The 20,557-nt window shown below is 45.4% G+C and overlaps 1 protein-coding gene across 1 annotated transcript in view; it reads right to left on the bottom strand.

Moving 5' to 3' along the window:
* Window positions 1–20,557, bottom strand: part of LOC126291536 (protein PRRC2A-like) — a 695,341-nt gene that overhangs the window by 79,181 nt on the left and 595,603 nt on the right. The window contains exon 19 of the mRNA XM_049985037.1: window positions 13,693–13,980. Within this exon, the coding sequence (XP_049840994.1) occupies window positions 13,693–13,980 (288 nt within the window). The remainder of the gene's footprint in view (window positions 1–13,692; window positions 13,981–20,557) is intronic.

The following is a 20,557-nucleotide window of genomic DNA, read 5'->3' on the forward strand; positions in this document are numbered from 1 at the left end:
GATTGAGAAGCTTACGAAAAAAGACTCAGATAATATTTTTTGGCTTTTGGTGCTACAGACTCGAGGTTGTGCAAAGCCATCTTCCTCTAGTGGAGTCCACCTAAAATGTGACAGTTACTGTGTCAGCTTCCCCCTTCACTAGAACTGGAAGCTCTCACTTTTGATCACATGTGCAGTTTGTTTTCCAACTACCATCGCAAACAAACGTATGTCATAGTGACACGAGTTGAATTCTACCAATGCCGCAAGAAACGAAACCAGGAATTACATGGCATGGGCAGCGAGTCTCAGCCGTATGTCTCTGTTCGTAACTGATGTCCATAATGACTCTTATGCAGACTCCATGCTGCACGACACAATTCTCTGTTTAGCTACAGACAAGTTAGTATGCCATAAGGCTTTACTCTGTGAAAGTCTCTGTTGGCGGATATTTCGCAAATCGTTTGAAGCTTCCCGTGCAACAGGTGACCAAACTGAAGCGTGGGACGATGTGGCAGTACTGTCACAAGATGTGCCGTCTAGAATGAGGAAATGGCAGTGGGGGCTGTAAACGTGCCGAGCAGACAGAGGCCGCCCCGTGCAAACATGACCGCCACAGCGCCAGTGTCAGCGTTCTTTTTTTTCATCCTGTCCTTCCTGTTTTGTCCAGCACGATTGTTGAGCGTGCCCTAAGCACGGGGCTACTTGTGATGCTTCATAAAAGGAAGGTGAGATTGCCTTCATGTGTTGTTCGCCGAAGATTGCTCAGGGTATGGACTGTGACACTCCAATGCTTGTGCCTTCTCCTAAGTTATCTACCAAATTAAGTGTTTTTCGCCAAGTACTCTGGCTACAGGTCGACACAGGTGCTGCAGTGACGTTATTGACTTCTCAAACTGTTAACGTATCGTCATATCGCTGGTTTAGTTGTGGAGTATCTTTGGAGGCAGCCACGTCTGTCGAGTCGAACACGGGTCACAGTATGGTTATGTTGTGTTGTGGGTAGCTCTGCATGTGAGAGGTATTGTTAGTATGGAAGTTGAAGTGTTGATACAATTGGTATTACAGTAAAGTGATGAAATATGGAAATGATTCAGAGGAAAGTGCGTCAAGAAGTAAGTAAAAATGAGCATTGCCTCCAATAACGTATTTGTGTATTCTCTCGTTGTGTGTCGCACAGTATCAATCATCCACGCCGTGTTCGGTCTCTCAGAATGAACTAATCTGTATCAGCAAAAATTAGTTACCATAAAAGAGTGCACATAAGTGCCAGTGTCTTGTAGCGAGCGTGAGGACGTGCGTTCGATCGTCGTGTTTCCGCAATATCAACAATCAACCGCGCCGCGACGGTTACGTGCACGCTCGTACAACTGAGAACTGTGAACTGTAAATTTAGCTTTGTGAACAGTGTTAAAATTTATTACTAGTGTCAAGGAGGACTGGTACCAAATATCTGTGTATGCCTGACGAGCGTAAGGAATTTCGTGCGATCATTCGGCTTCCGCATCATCAACAATCACCCGCGTCGTGTCGGTTACGCGAAGCTCATCTGAGTGATATTGTGGACTGGTAATCATCCTTTAATTGGGATAAACACTTATGAATTAGAATGTAAACAGTGCAACCTGCGATTTTCTTCTATTGTCTCAGAATATAGTTGTTCATACCAGACGTAGAACAGTGTTATGTTTTAACGTTGAGTGGCTCCCCTAAACCCTCTTGAATATTTCGATAGATAATTTCAGGCAAGCCAGCAGCAGTGTGGAGCAGAACAAGACGACCACTGCAGGATTATCAGGTACGTGGTGTGGATAGGGCGCACGGTCGAAACAACAACGAGTTTAAGGGTCCCCCACCTATATGTACCCCTGGGCGTGTTACAATACTTATGTGAGATTAGGCTCGCCGCCTTTGACACTGGTCACTTGCAAGCTGACAAACAGAACTTACGGCATCTGCCTCTTACAAGTCAGTGATCGCTCCATTAGAATTTGGTGGTTGCTCATGTCGGTGTTGAGAACTTGTTCAGGATGGACGTGTTTCAGGCATTTGGATTTTCTGTCGCCGAACAGTTCACTGTGTGTCCAATCGGGTACAGTATTCTCAGTTGGAAACACTGCGTGACGAGTTCTCGGAATTACGCTGAAGCGCCAAAGAAACTGGTATAGGCATGAGTATTCAAATACAGAGATATATAAACAGGCAGAATATGCCGCTGCTGTGGGCTACGTCTACATAAGACAACAAGTGTTTGGCGCAGTTGTTAGATCGGTTACAGCTGCTACAATGGCATGTTATCAAGATTTAAGTGAGTTTGAACGTGGTGTTATAGTCGGCGCACAAGCAATGGGACAGAGCGTCTCTGAAGTAGCGATGAAGTGCGGATTTTACCAAACGACCATTTCACGAGTGTACTGTGATATCAGGAATCTGGTAAAACATCAAATATCCGACGTTGCTGCGGCAGATCCTGCAAGAACCGAACTAAGGACGACTGAAGAGAATCGTTCAACGTGACAGAAATGCAACCCTTACGCTCATTGTTGCAGATTTCAGTGCCGGGCCGTCAACAAGTGTCAGCGTGCGAACCATTCAACGAAATGTCATCTTTAGGGCCTTCGGAGCTGAAGGCCCACTCCTGTATCCTCGATGACTGCACGACACAAAGCCTTACCCCTCGCCTGGGCCCGTCGACACCGACACAGGACTGTTGATGACTGGCAACATGCTGCCTGGTCAGACGAGTCTCGTTTCAAATTGTATCGAGCGTATGGACGTGTACTGGTATGGAGACAATTCATGGAGCCTGCATGTCAGCAGGGGACTGTTCAAGCTGGTGGAGGCTCTGTAATTGTGTGGAGCATGTGCAGTCGGAGTGATATGGGAGTCCTGATATGTCTAGATACGACTCTGACAGGTGACACATGTGTAAGCATCCTGTCTGATCACCTGCATCCAATCACGTCCATTGTTCATTCCGACGGACTTGGACAATTCCAGCAGGACAATGCGACACTCCACACGTCCATAATTGCTACAGAGTGACTCTAGGAAGACTCTTATGAGTTTAAACACTTCCACTGGCCACCAAAATCTTTAGACATGAACATTATTGAGCGTTTCTGAGATGCCTTGTAATGTGCTGTTCAGAGGGGATCTCCACCCCTTCGTACTGTTATGGATTTATGGACAGTCCTGCAGGATTCATGGTGTCAGTTCACTACTTCAGACATTAGTCGAGTCCATGCCACGTCGTGTTGCAGCACTACTGCATGCTCGCGGGGTTCCTACACGATATTAGGCAGCTGTACCGGTTTGTTTGGCTCTTCAGTGTATTTTTGGAAAGTACAGGGTACGCTACGACTATTCCTGTCGCCCTGAAAGATCAAGTGAAAAGAAAATTGAACAGGCTTCAATCTCTAGGGGTGGTGCAACCTGCTATGGCTAGTGAATGGTCGTCTCCACTGCTTGTAGTTCGGAAGCCATTGGGGAAACTTCGACTCTGTGACGACTTCAATATTACTGTCAACACGCAGTAGATCATGGACACGTATCCTCTTCCAAGCCAGCAGAAAATATCTAAAACTGCTTTGTATGAAGCGTATCTTCAGGGTACTGTGGACGAAGAGTCTCGGCAGGTTTTGGTGTTGTATATACTCCTTTTCGTCTCTATCAATATTTGCGCCTTCCGTGTGGTGTGACTAGCTCCCATGCTATTTTCAAACGATTTTTAGAGCAATTGACTGTGCCTGTCCTGGGTTGCATTAATTATCTGGATGATACTGTTGTCACGGACTCCTCCACAGCCGATCACCTGAAAAATTTGAGCACTTTGTTTTCTGTGTCGCAGTCTGCAGGCTTGAAGCGTAGCTTCGCGAAGCCTCAGTTTTTTCTACCTTCTATTGTTTGTTTGAGGTTCGAGGTCTCGCGGGATCGGGCTCGCCATCTGCCAGATCACACCTTCGCTCTCACGTCTATGCCCGAATGTAGGCTATCTTCCTAGGGGACGTAGTCTACTGCCATAAGTTCCTGTCGGGGGGCGGGCACATTGGCTCACCCATCGCCTGCCTTGTTACGCAAGCCCCAATTGTGGAAATGGTTTTCAAACGTTGAAATCCAAACTACTCTCGTCCACTTGTCTCCGGAGCGGCACATACACAATGTGATCAAAAGTATCCGGACACCCCCAAAAACATGTTTTCCGTATTAGGTGCACTGTGAAGCCAACTACTGGCAGGTAATCCACATCAGCGACCTCAGTAGTCATTAGACATCCTGAGAGAGCAGAATGGGGCGCTCCGTGGAACTCACGGTCTTCGGACGTGGTCAGGTGATTGGGTGTCTCTTGTGTCATATGTCTGTATGCGAGATTTCCACACTCCTAGGTCCATTGTTTACGATGAGATAGTGACGTGAAAACGTGACGGGACAGGTGCAGCACGGTACAGGCCGACCTCGTGTGTTGACTGACAGAGACCGCCGACAATCGAAGAGTGTCGTAATGTGTAATAGGCAGACACCTATCCAGACTATCATACAGGAATTACAAACTGCATCAGAATCCGCTGCAAGTACTATGACAGTTGGGCGGAAGGTTCTCAACTTGGATTTCATGGTCGAGTGGCTGTTCATAGGCCACACATCACGCCGGCAAATGCCTAACGATGCCTCGCTTGGTGTAAGAAGCGTAAAAATTGGTCGGTTCAACAGTGGGAAAACGTTGGGTGGAGTGTCGTATCACGGTACACAATATGGCGATCCGACGGCAGGGTGTGGGTAAGCGAATGCCCAGTGAATGTCATCTACCAGTGTGTGTAGTGCCAACAGTAAAATTTGGTGGCGGTGGTGTTGTGGTGTGGTCGTGTTTTCCATGGAGGGGGCTTGTACCCCTTGTTGCTGTGCATGGCACTATAGCAACACAGGATTACATTCATGTTATAAGTATCTTCTTGCTTTCCACTGTTGAAGAGCTATTCGGGGATGGCGATTGCATCTTTCAACACGATCGAGCACCTTTTCATAATGCATGACCTGTGGCAGACTGGTTAACTTTAAAGTCTTATCAGTATCTAACAAAATATTTGTGCAATTTTCTTCAGATTATACTTCACTCTATGTACGTGTAACTTGTATAAACACATGAGGTTCTTATTAACATTGCCTGTAAGGTCATTAGACTACAACATGAACAACAAGGGTACTAACATAGTTCCCTGCAGCACATCTTAATCTACATCTACATTTGTTGTTGACTTTCCATCCAGGATCGTATGTCTCATTTTCCCTACAATAAAATCCTCTGTCTTTTATTCCTAGCCTAACCCCGCGCCTTCACGAGGTCGGCATATTCTGGTATTGGCAATGTTAGTGGAGACGATGGCTAGATGCCACCTCTCCCTCCAGGACTGAATTTGTACACCTCATATCTCCGGGTTTAGTGTTATCCCACGTCAGAGTGTGAGAATGTTTTCGCTATATTTGTGAAATGTGTAACGTGGCTACCAACCCAGTATTCATCTAGTCGTATGTGCGAGAACACCTAAAAACCACATTTATGCTGGCCGGGGCATCGGACCTCGCTATTAATCCGCAAGATGGGTTCCACCCGGGGTTGGTGCGCCTATCCGATTCCCAGAAACGACGGTGCTAGATGGCGCGGCTATCCGTGTGGTACACAATCTCAATTTAGTAGCAAATTTATTTTTTACCCAGTTCGATCATACTGTAGTTAATAAGTGTTTAGCTGGGTGGTAACGTGCTCACCTCCCATGCAAGCGGGCCCGTGTTCGATTCCCGGCCGGGTTGGAGATTTTCTCCGCTCGTGAACTGTGTGTTGTGTTGTTGTCCTCATGACCGGCGCGCAAGTCGCCCAGTGTGGCGTCGAATGAAATAAGACTTGGACTTGGCGGCCGAACTTCCCCGTATGGAGCCTCCCGGCCAACGATGCCATACGCTCATTTCATTTTTTTCGTTAATAATCATTAGTGCAGCACTAAGAAAATTGCTTTTGGCTTGATTGATGTCTTACGGGAATTCTTGTGAGAGAAATGCGAGTTGTGTTTCACCTGGCTGATGGTTGCGGAATCTGTGGTGGTTGCCATGGAGGAGGTCATTCTGTCTGAGATAAGTCATTACGTTTTAACACAGAATATTGTCTAAGATTCTGCAATAGATGGGTGCCAGTGGTAGTAGACAGCTGTTTTGTGAGTCAACAGTGTATGTGCAAACGAGGTGAACATCACGACGTTACAGTTATGTATTGGCATTGGCTATGAGTTAAGACATCTCAAAGTAGTGTCATGTTATTGGCCATCTGTATAAACCTTGCGAAAGACTCAGAGAATTCAAATAACTGGCAGTTGTTTTCACAGAAGAGAAAAAGCTGGGTATCGCTATTACCACAGCCAGTGTGGAGGTTAGACATGCAGCACCCGAAAGCAATTAATCTCCTAGAAATAACTTTATGTGTGTGCTGCACTGTGCTGCCACAACTGTTGATAGGTCTGCTTTAACGCACTAGTATGTTTACAACACAGCCTCAGTTGCTGTTAACAAAATCTTTAATTGCCGGCCTCTGCGGCCAAGAGGTTCTAGGCGCTTCAGTCCTGAACTGCGCTGCTGCTACAGTCGCAGGTTCGATTCCTGCCTCGGGCATGGATGTGTGTGATGTCTTTAGGTTAGTTAGGTTTAAGTAGTTCTAAGTCTAGGGGAATGATGACCTCAGATGTTCCATAGCGATTAGAGCCAAAATATTTAATTTACACTACCGGTTATGTGCCATGAACATCTGTATCTACATACATACATTGCAAGCCGTTGTAAAATGCGGAGCAGATAGTTCCATTCCATAACACTTTGCAATGCTGTGCCTAGATATTTAACCGATCTAGCTGTGTTAAGCAGCACACCACTAATACTGTATTCAAACATTACAAGACTGATTTTTCCTGCTCATCTGCACTAACTTACAATTTCCCCCGTTAAAGCAAGATGCCATTCATCACACCAAATAGAAATTTTATCCAAGTCATCCTGCATCATATAGGGTGTATCCTCCTACAGCATCCTCAGGCAAGAGGTAGCTGTTTACCTACATCTGCATGATTACTCTGCAATTAACAGTTAAGTGCCTGGCAGAGGGTTCATCGAACCACCTTCGAACTATTTATTTACCGTTCCACTCTCGAATAGAGCGCTGAAAAAAACGAACACTTAAATATTTCTGTGCGAGCTCTGGTTTCTCTTGTTGTATTATGATGACCATTTCTTCCTATGTAGATGGCACCAAAAAAATATTTTCACACTCTGAAGAGAAAGTTGATGATTGCAATTTCATGAGGAGGTCCTGCCGCAGAGACAAACGCCTTTGTTTTAATGACTGCCAACCCAATTAGTGCATCATATCTGTGGCACAAAACGACCTGCACTTCTTTGAACTTTTTCCATGTCCTCCATCAATCCTATCTGATGCGGATCCCACACCGCACAGAAACAGCCCAGAAGAGGGAGGACAAGCGTAGTGTATGCAGTCTCTTTAGTAAATCTGTCACATTTTCTATGTAGTATGCCAATAAATCGCAGTCTTTGGTTTGCTTTCCCCACAGCGTTATCTATGTGGTCGTTCCAATTTCACTTATTCGTAACTGTAATCCTTAAGTAGTTAGTTGAGTTAAAACCTTTAAAATTTGTGTTTACATGACCGTAAATGACAGCGTCGTCTGCAAAAAAATCTAAGAGAACTGTTCAGACTGTCTCTTAAATCGTTCATGTAGATCAGGAACAAAGAAGGGCCTACAACAGTTCCTTGGGGAACGCCAGTTATTACTTCTGCTTTACTCTTTGACTTTCCGTTAGTTATTACGAACTATGACTTTTTTGAAAGGAAATCACAAATGCAGTACATAACTGAGACGATACTCCACGCTCGCGCAATATAATTAGAAGTCGCTTATGAGGAACGGTGTTAAAAGCCTTCTGTAAATTTAAAAATATGGAATCAATTAGACATCTCCTGTCGATAACATTTATTACTTCGTGTGAGTAAAAAGGTAGTTGTGTTTCACAAGAACGATACTTTCTGAATACGTGTTAGCTATTTGTTAATAAATAATTTTATTCCGTGTGATTCATAATGTGCGAGCACAGTATTAGATATAAAATCCTATTGCAGACCGACGTTTGAGATAAGGGTCTGTAGTTCAGCGGATTTCTCCCATTTCCTTTCTTGGGTATTGGTGGAACTTGCACAACTTCTCAGTTTATGGGAACGAACCTTTCTACGAGCGAATGTTTGTATATATGATTGCTAAATGTCGAGCTATTGTATCAGCATACTAGGAAAGGAACCTGACTGGTATACAATCTGAAGCCTTGCCTCTCTTAAGTGTTTTAATCTGTTTCGCTTCATCAAGGATATCTACTACTAAGTTCTTCATATTGGCAGTTGTTCTTGATTCGTATTCTGAAATATTTTCTTCGTCTTATTCTGTGAAAGAATTTCAGAAAACAATGTTTAGTAACTCTGCTTTAGTGACACTGTCATCAATAATGTCACTATTATTTTCGCGCAGTGAAGTAATTGGCAATTTGTGGTAAGGTCTTAAGGGACCAAACTGTTGAGGTCATTGGTCCCTAAGCTTACGCACTACTTAATCTAACTTATACCAACTTACGCTAAAGACAACACACACACGCACGCCCGAGGAAGGACTCGCAGTGAAGTGATTGCGTCTTGCCACAGGTGTATTTTACATACGAGCAGAATCTCTTTGTGTTTTCTGAGAGATTTCGAGACTAAGTTTCGTTGTGGAAGCTATTAAAAGAGTCTAGCATTGAAGTACGCGCTAAATTTCTACTTCTGTATAACTTAGATTACAAATGATCTAGACCGCGTATGGCGTCATTATTTTGAAACTTACACCCATTTTCGGGTGACTTATGGATTACTCTTCAACTTATTTTCATCATAATGGTAATATTAGGGTGGTGCATAATATCGTAGCGTTTATCCATAAGTTCAATAAACACAACAGATACACATAACAGAGACTTTAATCATTACTTATATATTCTGCTTCACTACTTACAACAGTCTGCCGAGGCTCGAATACCTTCTCGATTTTACGGATGTAGAAATCACGTGGTTTTGAGCGAAGAACTCGTCGAACCACGTTCAGAGCGCGTTTTCATCCGCAAACGAAGTTTCTTAAAGGTCGTTCGATAGAGAGCGTAAAATGGGAAAATCTGGTGGCGAAAGATCAGGTGAATAAGGTGGTAAAGAATGACTTCCCAACCAAACTCCTGTATAGTGTTTTCCGTCAGTCTAGCATAATGCAGGCAGGCGTTATAGCGGGGTAACATCATTCCAGCCAGTCTTCCTGGTCGGTGTTCTACAAGACACCCGAGTCGTTAACATCAAATGTTAGCAGCGATGCTGCGGGAAGCAAATCGTAATACACCACACCGTCGCTGTTCCACCAGATGCATAACATAATTTTTTGTGGGTGCGCGCAGGTCTTTGTACGGGAAGTTGCTGCTTTGCTGGAGCTCAGCCATTGCTTTCTTTTTCTTATTTTAGCATAACTATGCCATTTTCCGTGACGATAGAGGATAGGAATGGTCGCTGATTTTTGTGATTTTGATTTATAGCATGCGGTATTCATAAGACAGATGTTTGAACCTTCCCTACTGCAAGCAAATGTCACACGATGGCGGAGTGATCACAGTTCACCACATTCGCTAGTTCTCGAATAGCTTACACTAACGTGTATCATTCAGAATCAAAACGTTTAGAAGATCTTCATCAAATCCCGACGGTGAGCCTGAATGTGGAGAGTAAGTAATGTTATAAAGATCCTCCTCGAAACGAGAAAACTATTTTCTTGTCATGCTCTGTCCAGTGGCATTATCCACATACACGGTGGAAAAGTTTCTGGCTGCCTCCGGCTGCTGTGACCCCTCTATTGAACTCAAACAACAGAATATGACGAAATGTTCTGATTTCTCTTCTTGACACTCCATTTCCTGGCATCCAAAGCTGCACTCACTATCTCGAAATGAGAAAATGAGCCGGCCAGTGGCCGAGCGGTTCTAGGCGCTACAGTCTGGAACCGCACGACCGCTACGGTCGCAAGTTCGAATCCTGCCTCGGGCATGGATGTGTGTGATGTCCTTAGTTTAGTTAGGTTTAAGTAGTTCTAAGTCATGGGGGACTGACGCCCTCAGAAGTTAAGTCCCATCGTGCTCAGAGCCATTTGAACCATTTTTGAGAAAATGACAGTATGTAAATTCAAATAACAACAGTGAACTAGAAATAAGAAATGACAGTCGATAAGTAAACACACAGCGACCGGAATACGGAGATGCAAAAGAAAAACGCTACGAACTTACGCGCCAACCCAACATGCCAACATGAAGCGTTTGGCTGTGGCGAAAGGAAACAGTATTTCGCCTACAGGTAGAGAGAGAGAGAGAGAGAGAGAGAGAGAGAGAGAGAGAGAGAGAGAGAGAGAGAGAGGAAATGGTCTTCTGTTTGAGATTATTGATTGGTGTCTAAAAAAACAACAACGGAAGTCTCGCGAAGAGACCATGAGGATGAAATCAGAGAGATTAGAGCCCACTCAGAGGCATACCGACAATCCTTCTTTCCACGAACAGTACGAGACTGGAATAGAAGGGAGAACCGATAGAGGTACTCAAAGTACCCTCCCTCGCACACCGTCAGGTGGCTTGCGGAGTAAGGATACAGATGTAGATGTAGAATCGTAACACCAAGGAGTCGTGCGACATACGCGAAATTTGGGAGGCGTGTGTCTGCATCTGAAAGACGATGTCTATTCAGTCACATAAGTGTGGCGCTAGCAGCACCACCATGAGGATTCAACTCTGGTTTGCTACAAATACACGCTGCCACGGTCGTGGGCGATAGTTACCTTTGAGATTGGACGTGGTGAGCTGATGCTAGTCAAAAATGCTTTTAACGCGACAAACACGTCACTATCGACTCTTCACGACATCTGAACGAGGTCTATAATAGGGATACGAGAAGCTGGACGTTGCTTCTGCAGTACTGCAGGAAGACTGTACATGATTGGATGCAGCGGTAGTCACGAGAATGCACGGTAGCAAGAAGCCAGGGCTCTGGACGGCCACGTGGCGCTGCCGAGAGGGAATGCCGCCGTTTTCGGTGTTTGGCTCTGCAGTTGGCACCACAGTGTACCGCTGTTGTAACCCAACAAGCTCTACAGAGTGTCGACATGTTGCCTTGGCTTGCTCGATCTCTGTTTCCAGGGCAGCACGTATGGGGCACCATAGGACGATAAGCCCAGCGCTATCCACAGCCAGCATTAACCGTCCATGTGCTGACGGGCCAAGTGCAACAGGCATGGAACTCAATCCCACGAAGTGATATCTGGCACGTGTTCAACATAATGCATGTACGTTTGCATCCTTGCATTCGACATTCTGGCGGCTACACCGGTTATTAATGCACCAGAATTTCAAGTTTGCAGTGGCTTATCTCACACTTACATTAACCTGTGATCCTGCAATGTTAATCACTTAAGTATTTTACCTAGAGAAATGTATCCCCGAAATTTAATTGCTTTACATTAACAATTTTTTGGTGTTGGGATTTCTTTCAGGTTACATGAACACACCAAACAACAGATATTGGGTTGGTGTAAATGCCCATATCATGTACGAAACACCGCTGCCAGAGGAAAAGGTTGGATTGTGGTGCGCAGTGTCGGCTTCCAGTGTTAGCACGGACAACTGCAGAATTCCGTGAGGCCATTACACACGAAATAAGCAACACTGGCGAGGATGCGCTTCACAGAACGTGGCGGAATATGATGAGACAAATACACATGTGCTTCGTGCTGGTGGAGGGCACTTCCAACATTTGCTGTGAGGACGTTATATGCATGTATGTATATACATTACTGGCCATTAAAATTGCTACACCACGAAGAAGAAATGCTACAGACGCGAAATTTAACCGACAGGAAGAAGATACGGTGATATGCAAATTATTAGCTTTTCAGAGCACTCACACTAGGTTGCAGCCGGTGGCGACACCTACAACGTGCTGACACGAGGAAAGTTTCCAACCGATTTCTGATACACAAACAGCAGTTGACCGGCGTTGCCTGGTGAAACGTTGTTGTGATACTTGGTGTAAGGACGCGAAATGCGTACCATCACGTTTTCGACTTTGATAAAGGTTGGATTATAGCCTATCACGATTGCCGTTTATCCTATCGCGACATTGTTGCTCGCGTTCGTCGAGATACAATGACTGTTAGCAGAATATGGAATCGGCGGGTTCAGGAGGGTAATACAGAACGCCGTGCTGGATCCCAAGGCCTCGTATCACTAGCAGCCAAGATTATCCGCATGGCTATAACGGATCGTGCAGCCACGTCTCGATCCCTGATCAACAGGTCGGGACGTTTACAAGACAACAACCATCAGCACAAACAGTTCGACGACGTTTGCAGTAGCGTGGACTATCAGCTCGGAGACCGTGGCTGCGGTTACCCTTGACGCTGCATCACAGACAGGAGCGCCTGCGATGGTGTACTCAACGACAAACCTGGGTGCACGAATGGCAAAACGTCATTTTTTCGGATGAATGCAGGTTCTGTTTACAGCATCGTGATGGTCGCATCCGTGTTTGGCGACATCGTGGTGAACGCACATTGGAAGCGTGTAATCGCCATCGCCGTACTGGCGTATCACCCGGCGTGATGGTATGGGGTGCCATTGGTTAAACGTCTCGGTCACCTCTTGTTCGCGTTGACGGCACTTTGAACAATGGACGCTACATTTCAGATGTGTTACGACCCGTGGCTTTCCCTTCGTTCGATCCCTGCGAAACCCTACATTTCAGCAGGATAATGCATGACCGCATGTTGCAGGTCCAGTACGGGCCTTTCTGGATACAGAAAATGTTCGACTGCTGCCCTGGCCAGCACATTCTCCAGATCTCTCACCAATTGAAAACGTCTGGTCAATGGTGGCCGAGCAACTGGCTGGTGACAATACGCCAGTCACTACTCTTGATGAACTGTGGTATCGTGTTGAAGCTGCATGAGCAGCTGTACCTGTACACGCCATCCAATCTCTGTTTGACTCAATGCCCAGGCGTATCAAGGCAGTTATTACGGCCAGAGGTGGTTGTTGTGGGTACTGATTTCTCAGGATCTATGCACCCAAACTGCGTGAAAATGTAATCACATGTCAGTTCTAGTATAATATATTTGTCCAATGAATACTCGTTTATCATCTGCATTTCTTCTTGGTGTAGAAATTTTAATGGTGAGTAGTGTATGTATGTGCAGTATATTACTTCCCAGCGACATATTACCATATCCCAAAACTGTAGATTTTATCGCGTTATTGAATCAAATGTTACGAGTCATTCATTCTGTTTGTGTGTGTGTGTTTTTTTAATTCTCTGTTGTTTGATAATTCATGAAGAGTATTGAAGGATGTTCTGTTGCTGAGTATTCTTTGATTGCTGATGCCGATCCTATGTAGACACAGGATGAGGCAGGAAAAAAAGGAAAAGAAAAGACAAAGGCATGAGATCTTGAAGTAAAATCTCGTTATGCGCTGTCCTGGCTGATACTGTAACTTTAATTCCCACGTGTGCCAGAATGGTGAGACAGCGCTGGGAGACAGAGTCAGCAGCACGGCCGGGGCACGCACCTGTAGACGACGGGCGGTCCCGCCGTGGAGGCGGGCAGCGTCTGGATGCGGCGCGGCGGCTTGCGCTTCTCGGGGATCTCCTCGAAGTTGATCCACTGGCGCGCTGCAGGGGCGGCGGGCTGCGGGGGCGGCGGCGGCGGGGGCGGCGGGTTGGCGCGCGGCGGCAGCGGCGGCGGCGGCGGCGACGGCGACGACGCGGACAGCGACGGCTTGCGGCCCTCGCGCGGGCTCTGCAGGCCGGCGCCCTGCTCCGCGAACTCGAACCATGACCTCCCGGATGGCGTCCTGCTGCAAAGCGCGCCCTCTGTCAGCGGCGGAGGAGGCCGTGCAGTCTGGCGCGCATTTTCCCAGGGTGGCTCGTAGTTGAGGAACTGGGTGACGAGCCACCCCCAAAAAATACAGTGCTTCACCAAAACAGTGGAACACCCAGAAGACACGGTCAGATGTCAGACACCCGAAGACACGGTCAGGTGTCAGTGTAACTTTGTGCACTTGTGTACACTTGTACACTTGTGTGGTCTTCAGCCCAGAGACTGGTTTGATGCAGCTCTCCATGCTACTCTATCCTGTGCAAGCGTCTTCACCTCCCAGTACCCACTGCAACCCACATCCTTCTGAATCTGCTTAGTGTAATCATCTCTTGGTCTCCCTCTACGGTTTTTACCCTCCACGCTGCCCTCCAATACTAAATTGGTGATCCCTTGATGCCTCAGAACATGTCCTACCAACCGATCCCTTCTTCTGGTCAAGTTGCACACAAACTTCTCTTCTCCCCAATCCTATTCAATACTTCCTCATTAGTTATGTGATCTATCCATTTAATCTTCAGCATTCTTCTGTAGCACCACATTTCGAAAGCTTCTATTCTCTTCTTGTGCCAAACTAATTATCATCCACGTTTCACTTCCATACATGGCTACACTCCATACAAATATTTCCAGAAACGGCTTCTTGACACTTAAATCTATACTCGATGTAAACAAATTTCTCTTCTTCCGAAACGCTTTCCTTGACATTTCCAATCTACATTTTATATCCTCTCTACTTCGACTATCATGGGTTATTTTGCTCCGCAAATAGCAAAACTCATTTACTACTTTAAGCATCTCATTTCCTACTCTAATTCCCGCAGCATGACCCGATTTAATTTGACTACATTCAATTAACCTCGTTTGCTTTTGTTGATGTTCCTATCAAAACACTGTCCATTCCGTTCAGCTTCTCTTCCATGTCGTTTGCTGTCTCTGACAGAATTGCAATGTCATCGGCGAACCTCAACCTCTTCTCCATGGATTTTAATTCCTAGTTCGAATTTTTCTTTTGTTTCCTTTACTGCTCGCTCAATACACAGATTGAATAACATCAGGGAGAGGCTACAACTCTGTCTCACTCCCTTCCCAACCACTGCTTCCCTTTCATGCTCCTCGACTCTTATAACTGCCATCTGGTTTGTGTATAAAGTGTAAATAGACTTTCACTCCCTGTATTTTACTCCTGCCACCTTCAGAATTTGAAAGAGAGTATTCTAGTCAATACAGTCAAAAGCTAGAAACGTAGGTTTGCCTTTCCTTAATTTTCCATTTAGGATAAGTCGTAGTGTCAGTATTGCCTCACGTCTTTCAACATTTCTACTGAATCCAAACTGATCTTCCCCGAGGTCGGCTTCTACCAGTTTTTCCATTCGTCTGTAAAGAATTCGCGTTAGTATTTTGGAGCTGTGACTTATTAAACTGATAGTTCGGTAATTTTCACATCTGTCAACGCCTGCTTTCTTTGGGATTGGAATTATTATATTCTTCTTGAAGTCTGAGGGTATTTCGCCTGTCTCATACATCTTGCTCACCAGATGGTAGAGTTTTGTCAGGACTATCGGTAGTTCTAATGGAATGTTGTCTACTCCCGAGGCCTTGTTTTGACTTAGGTCTTTCAGTGCTCTGAACCTTATCCCCTTCAAAATACTCTCCCATTACAATTAATAGATTCGTCCCACAGGTGCTTCCACTGCTCGAAACATTTTTTGTATTCATCGATAGAATTGGGTGACAGCTCCTCCATGATTTTTTTCTTGACTTATTCTTTGTTGTCAAACTGGTGTCCTTTAATGCTCCATTTCATGCGTGGAAATAAGAAAAAGTCGCACGTAGCCACGTCAGGCGAGTAGGTGCGTGGGGCAGTGGAACTATATCATATTTAGCCAAAACTGTCTAACGGAAATGGCGTTTGTGCAGGTACGTTGTCGTGGTGGAACCAGTCTGCTTCTGCCACAAATCGGGTCTTTTTTGACAAACACTGTTGTTCAATCTTTTTCAAACTTCCGATTAAAAGATTTTCTTGACGGTCTGACCTTGGGGGTACAAACTCTGAATGAACTACGCCATTGGCATAGAAAAAGCGAATCAGCTTTGTTTTGATGCTTGATTTGACTTGACATTTTTTTGGACTGGATGATTTTGTCGTTTGTATTGGATTGATTATTGCTTTGTTTCTGGGTGGTAACCATAACACCATGACCCATCACCAGTAATGACCTCTGACAGAAAATCTGGATCAGTTTCAAGCCGTTGTTTCGAAGCACAACTTGTTTCAACTCGATGTTCCTATTGGTCGTCAGTCAGAAACCGAGGAACAAACTTGGCAGCAACGATTTTCATTCCCAAATGTTCCGTTAAAATTCGCTGAACCGAGCACCTGAGATAACCGACTAATCTCTGACAGCTGATCTATTATCTGTCGACGGGCTGTGAGCACAAGCTCCCGAAATTTTTCATTATTTTCGGCGATTCAAGAAGTTGATGGACGTCCAGAACGTGTTTTGTCATCAGTCGACATTTCGCCATTTTTAAATCGAGCAAACCATTCGGAAACGTGAATTTTTTCCATAGCGTCGTCTTGGTAACCTGTTTTTAACGTCAATACAGTTTCAGCAGCATTTTTACCGAGTAGTAAACAAAATTTCACAGCAGCACATTGTTCACTTAAGGTTGACGTCGTAAAAAACGAAACAAGAACAAAACAACACAGGCGCCGCCGAACTGGCAGTGAGCTGCGGTATACACGCCTAGCGGCAGAAATGCGTACTACAAAAGCTCCGCTCACAGCAATGTTATTCCGGTTTTCTTCGGGTACCTCCTGGTATACCATTGGCCATTATATAAATGATTAGACTTGCAGCTCTCTGTGACAGCTAGAAGGCGTACCACAGTGCGCCAGTCGTGTTCATGTTTAGTTTTCTGTTATGGCAGGGTATATAACTGGACGTGAACAGCGTCAGATATTGTGTGGGCAAGGGGATGCCGCCTACTCGTGTGAGACAGCGATATCAGCAACTGACTCAATTTGAAAGGGGTCTCATTTCGAGTCTCCGTTTGGCCAGCTGGTCGAATCGTGCAGTACTCAGATTTGTGGAGCATTTTGATGTGGTAGTGACCCGATGTTGGACGGCTTGAGAATGTGAGAGCAGGCGTGGTCGTCGTAATGATTCTGGTCGACCACCCCTGACCTCCACAAGGAAGGAATGCGGACCGAGCTTATCGTGTCACCTTCACCTCTGCCGCTTGAGAACAAGTAATGGACTCCCTGAATCATTCTGTTCGTCCAGACTGTCGGAGACTAGAAGCAGGCAGACTAGGGAAGTACCGAGCTGTGTCTAGCCTGCCAGTAACACCATAATACGAATGGCTGAATTTTGAGTGGTGGCATGACCAGGAAGTATGGGCTGCCAACGAATGCTCTCGCACTATGTTCAGCAATGAATTGCAACTCTGCATTTCCGTGGACGACCATCGTTTGACAAATTTGTCTGCGACCTGAGGAGAGCTCCCATTTTTCCGATGTCTGGGACAGGCACAGCTGCGTCGCTGATGGAGTCACGGTGTAGAGGCCAGTGAGTACAATTTCAAGTCGAGGCTGGTGGGGTTGAGGGAACTCTGATGGCACAAGGCCACATCACCGACATCTCGCGTTCTCACGTGTTGCCTGTCTTGCGACAGTATCATAATGTATCAAAGGTCTACGAGATGTTGAGGTACCTCGGTGACCAGCGCGATCCCAGATCTGCCACCTTTGTAATATATACGGGAGCAGTTGGAACATCAACTCCGTTCCAGTGCCAGTATGCAGCATATGAAAGCTCAGCTACAACAGTTCTGGATCAGCTCGCGTCATGAGAGGATACAACGGCTTTATTACATTCTTCCTGACCGAACCAGAACACGCATAGACGTCACAGCGTGGGTGCGACGTCATACTGATAATTGGGCTCATATTTCCTAACTCTCGAGGTTTTAATCACTGAAGTAACATCACATATCCTCTTCATCGATGGAGTTCCATTTCGTCCCCCCCCCCCCCTCCCCCGCCTCCTTCTCGGCGTTTTACTTTTCTTGTCAGACAGTATAATTAAAATATATTTTTCAATAATGAACTACAGAATTTAAATTACTGGGAAGCATATCGAATATTTTCAGCACCGATTGAAATAACAAATTTAAAACAGTTGCAGAGTCTTAGGAGTACTGTGTCTACAAAGTACAACTAGCTGAGACTAAGAGAGTCGTAGCAAACTCTACACGATTTTCAGCTTTCGCTGCTTGCAGTAAATGGAAGTCAACACAATGGCTGAGCCACGCTTTCGGATCCCTATCTCTACCTCGCTCTATTGTGCTTTGATTCAACTCTGATCTGTGCTATTGAAGTCACAGGATGTTTCTTCGTTTTATAAACTGCACAGTTTTACATTTGTAAAACACTACTGGAAAAAAAATACAACACCGTCAAGGAAAGGGAAATTTTACTGACAAGTGAGATGACAGGCAGTTCATCGTTGTAGGAGTATGCGATAAGAAATTCAGGCCAAATGAGAAATCTGTGTCACAGTAAAAGGTGCCACAACAGCCAGTACATTGTGTAGTTCCCTCTGGTGGCGACGCAGGCGTGTATTCTAGCATCATAAAGGTGCCGAATGCCATCCTGCGATAGACTGTCCCAAGCATCTTGCGCCTTTTGCTGCAGTTCGGCAGGCTCTGAAGAGCGAGTAAGTTCCCGCTTCACCATGTCCCGTACGTGTTCAACTGGCGAGATATTTGATGATCCTGTGGCCAGGGCAGTTGTTGTACAGCGTGAATAGTACGTTGCGTATGTGTGCGTACACTGAAGTGCTGAAAAAGCACATCATCTTCATGTCGAAGAAATGGCTGTAGCACGGGGGTAGCAGTCGGCGCATTCAGAACAACAAATGTTACCTCGAGTATTAGCTGAAGGTCCTCCACACCGTGAAGCCTGGGTTTGCACCTGTGTGTCGTGTGCGAAAGCACTCTGGAAAGGGCCGCTCGCCATGTTTACGCCATACACCTGTACGTCCGCCACTTACATACATGAAGAACCTACTCTCACCACATACATACATACACAAAGAACTTACTCTCACCACATACATACGTACATAAAGAACTTACTCTCACCACATACATACATACATAAAGAATTTACTCTCTCCACATACATACATACATAAAGAACTTACTCTCACCACATACATACGTACATAAAGAACTTACTCTCACCACATACATACATACATAAAGAACCTACTCTCACCACTGAAGACAACTCAACGCCATTCCATTCTCCGCAGAACTCTTTGACGACGTCAGAGTAGCTATCCTCGGCCATGTCCTGGTGTCAGTGATAGCCAAAGGCACGCGTGATGTTAATCTTGCTGCAAGTAGGCCGTTGCCAATGGGCCCCGATCACACAGCAGGTGCATCATGTGAACACGTGTCGTCCCTGGATGATGTTCGGTCGACCACCGCTGATCTTGACGTGCGTCTGTACAACGCAGACCTCCAGAACCTGGTCTCCACAAGTGGGAATATTCCACAGTCCACTGTTGAAAGCATCGACACATGACAGTACACTGTGCAGTCTGCCAATACGTCCATCCAGCTTCCCACAGGTCCACAATGCAATCTCGTTCAAATTGCTGAAGCTGTTCAACAGGAGAACGCACTTGTCGGTGAGGCATGCGTGTGCCTAGAATTAATGTTCTTCTCTACAACAGTTTCATTGCCTCCATAGTCAACTGAGAGGACGCATAGTCAGGCCTCCAGAGCGGGATTGGATCGCCGATGAAGCGATAAATTGACCACATAACCCCTCAGTATGCACATATTATATAGCTTACTGCCATTGAACACAGTCCTTGAGGAAGTTGCATTTTTTCCCGCAGTCTATTTAAAGTAAGTTGCCAATCTTTGCACCCTCTGAAATCTTATCACTATCAGACTAACCATTAATACAGCTTTTTTCAGACAGTATTTCATTATAGATGACAGAATTATCTGCCAAAAGTGTTAAGTTTCTATTAATATTTTCTGCAAGGTCATTAATATACGACATGGACAGCAAAAGTCTCAACACCCCCTGTGGCACATTCGAAGCTACTTCTATATCTATCTTTGACTCTCCGCTCAACATGTAACATCGGCCGCACCAAGAAATCATACGATCATATTTTCGATATCAAGTGTAGGTGTAGTTACTAAGTCAATTTCTTTTCGTCAATCAAGAAATGTCATCTACCTAACTGCCTTGACTCACGGCTTTCAGGATGTGTTGTGAGAAAAATGCGAGTTGGGTTTCGGATGCTCGATGGCTTTGGATCTATAATTACAAGGGCTGTTTAATAAAGAATGGTCATAATTTTTTTTGACACCATACCTTTACTCATCCTCATAATTTTGATGGCCCTTCTCAAAGTAGCCTTCCATGAATGCGATGTACTTGTCCCAGCGTTTCTGCCAGTCTTCAAACACATGCTGGAAACCATTTTTTGAGAGGTCCTTCAAAATCGCCTCCGCAGCCTTCA

The sequence above is a fragment of the Schistocerca gregaria genome, chromosome 9 (genome assembly GCF_023897955.1).
Source record: "Schistocerca gregaria isolate iqSchGreg1 chromosome 9, iqSchGreg1.2, whole genome shotgun sequence".
NCBI classification, from domain to species: domain Eukaryota; kingdom Metazoa; phylum Arthropoda; class Insecta; order Orthoptera; family Acrididae; genus Schistocerca; species Schistocerca gregaria.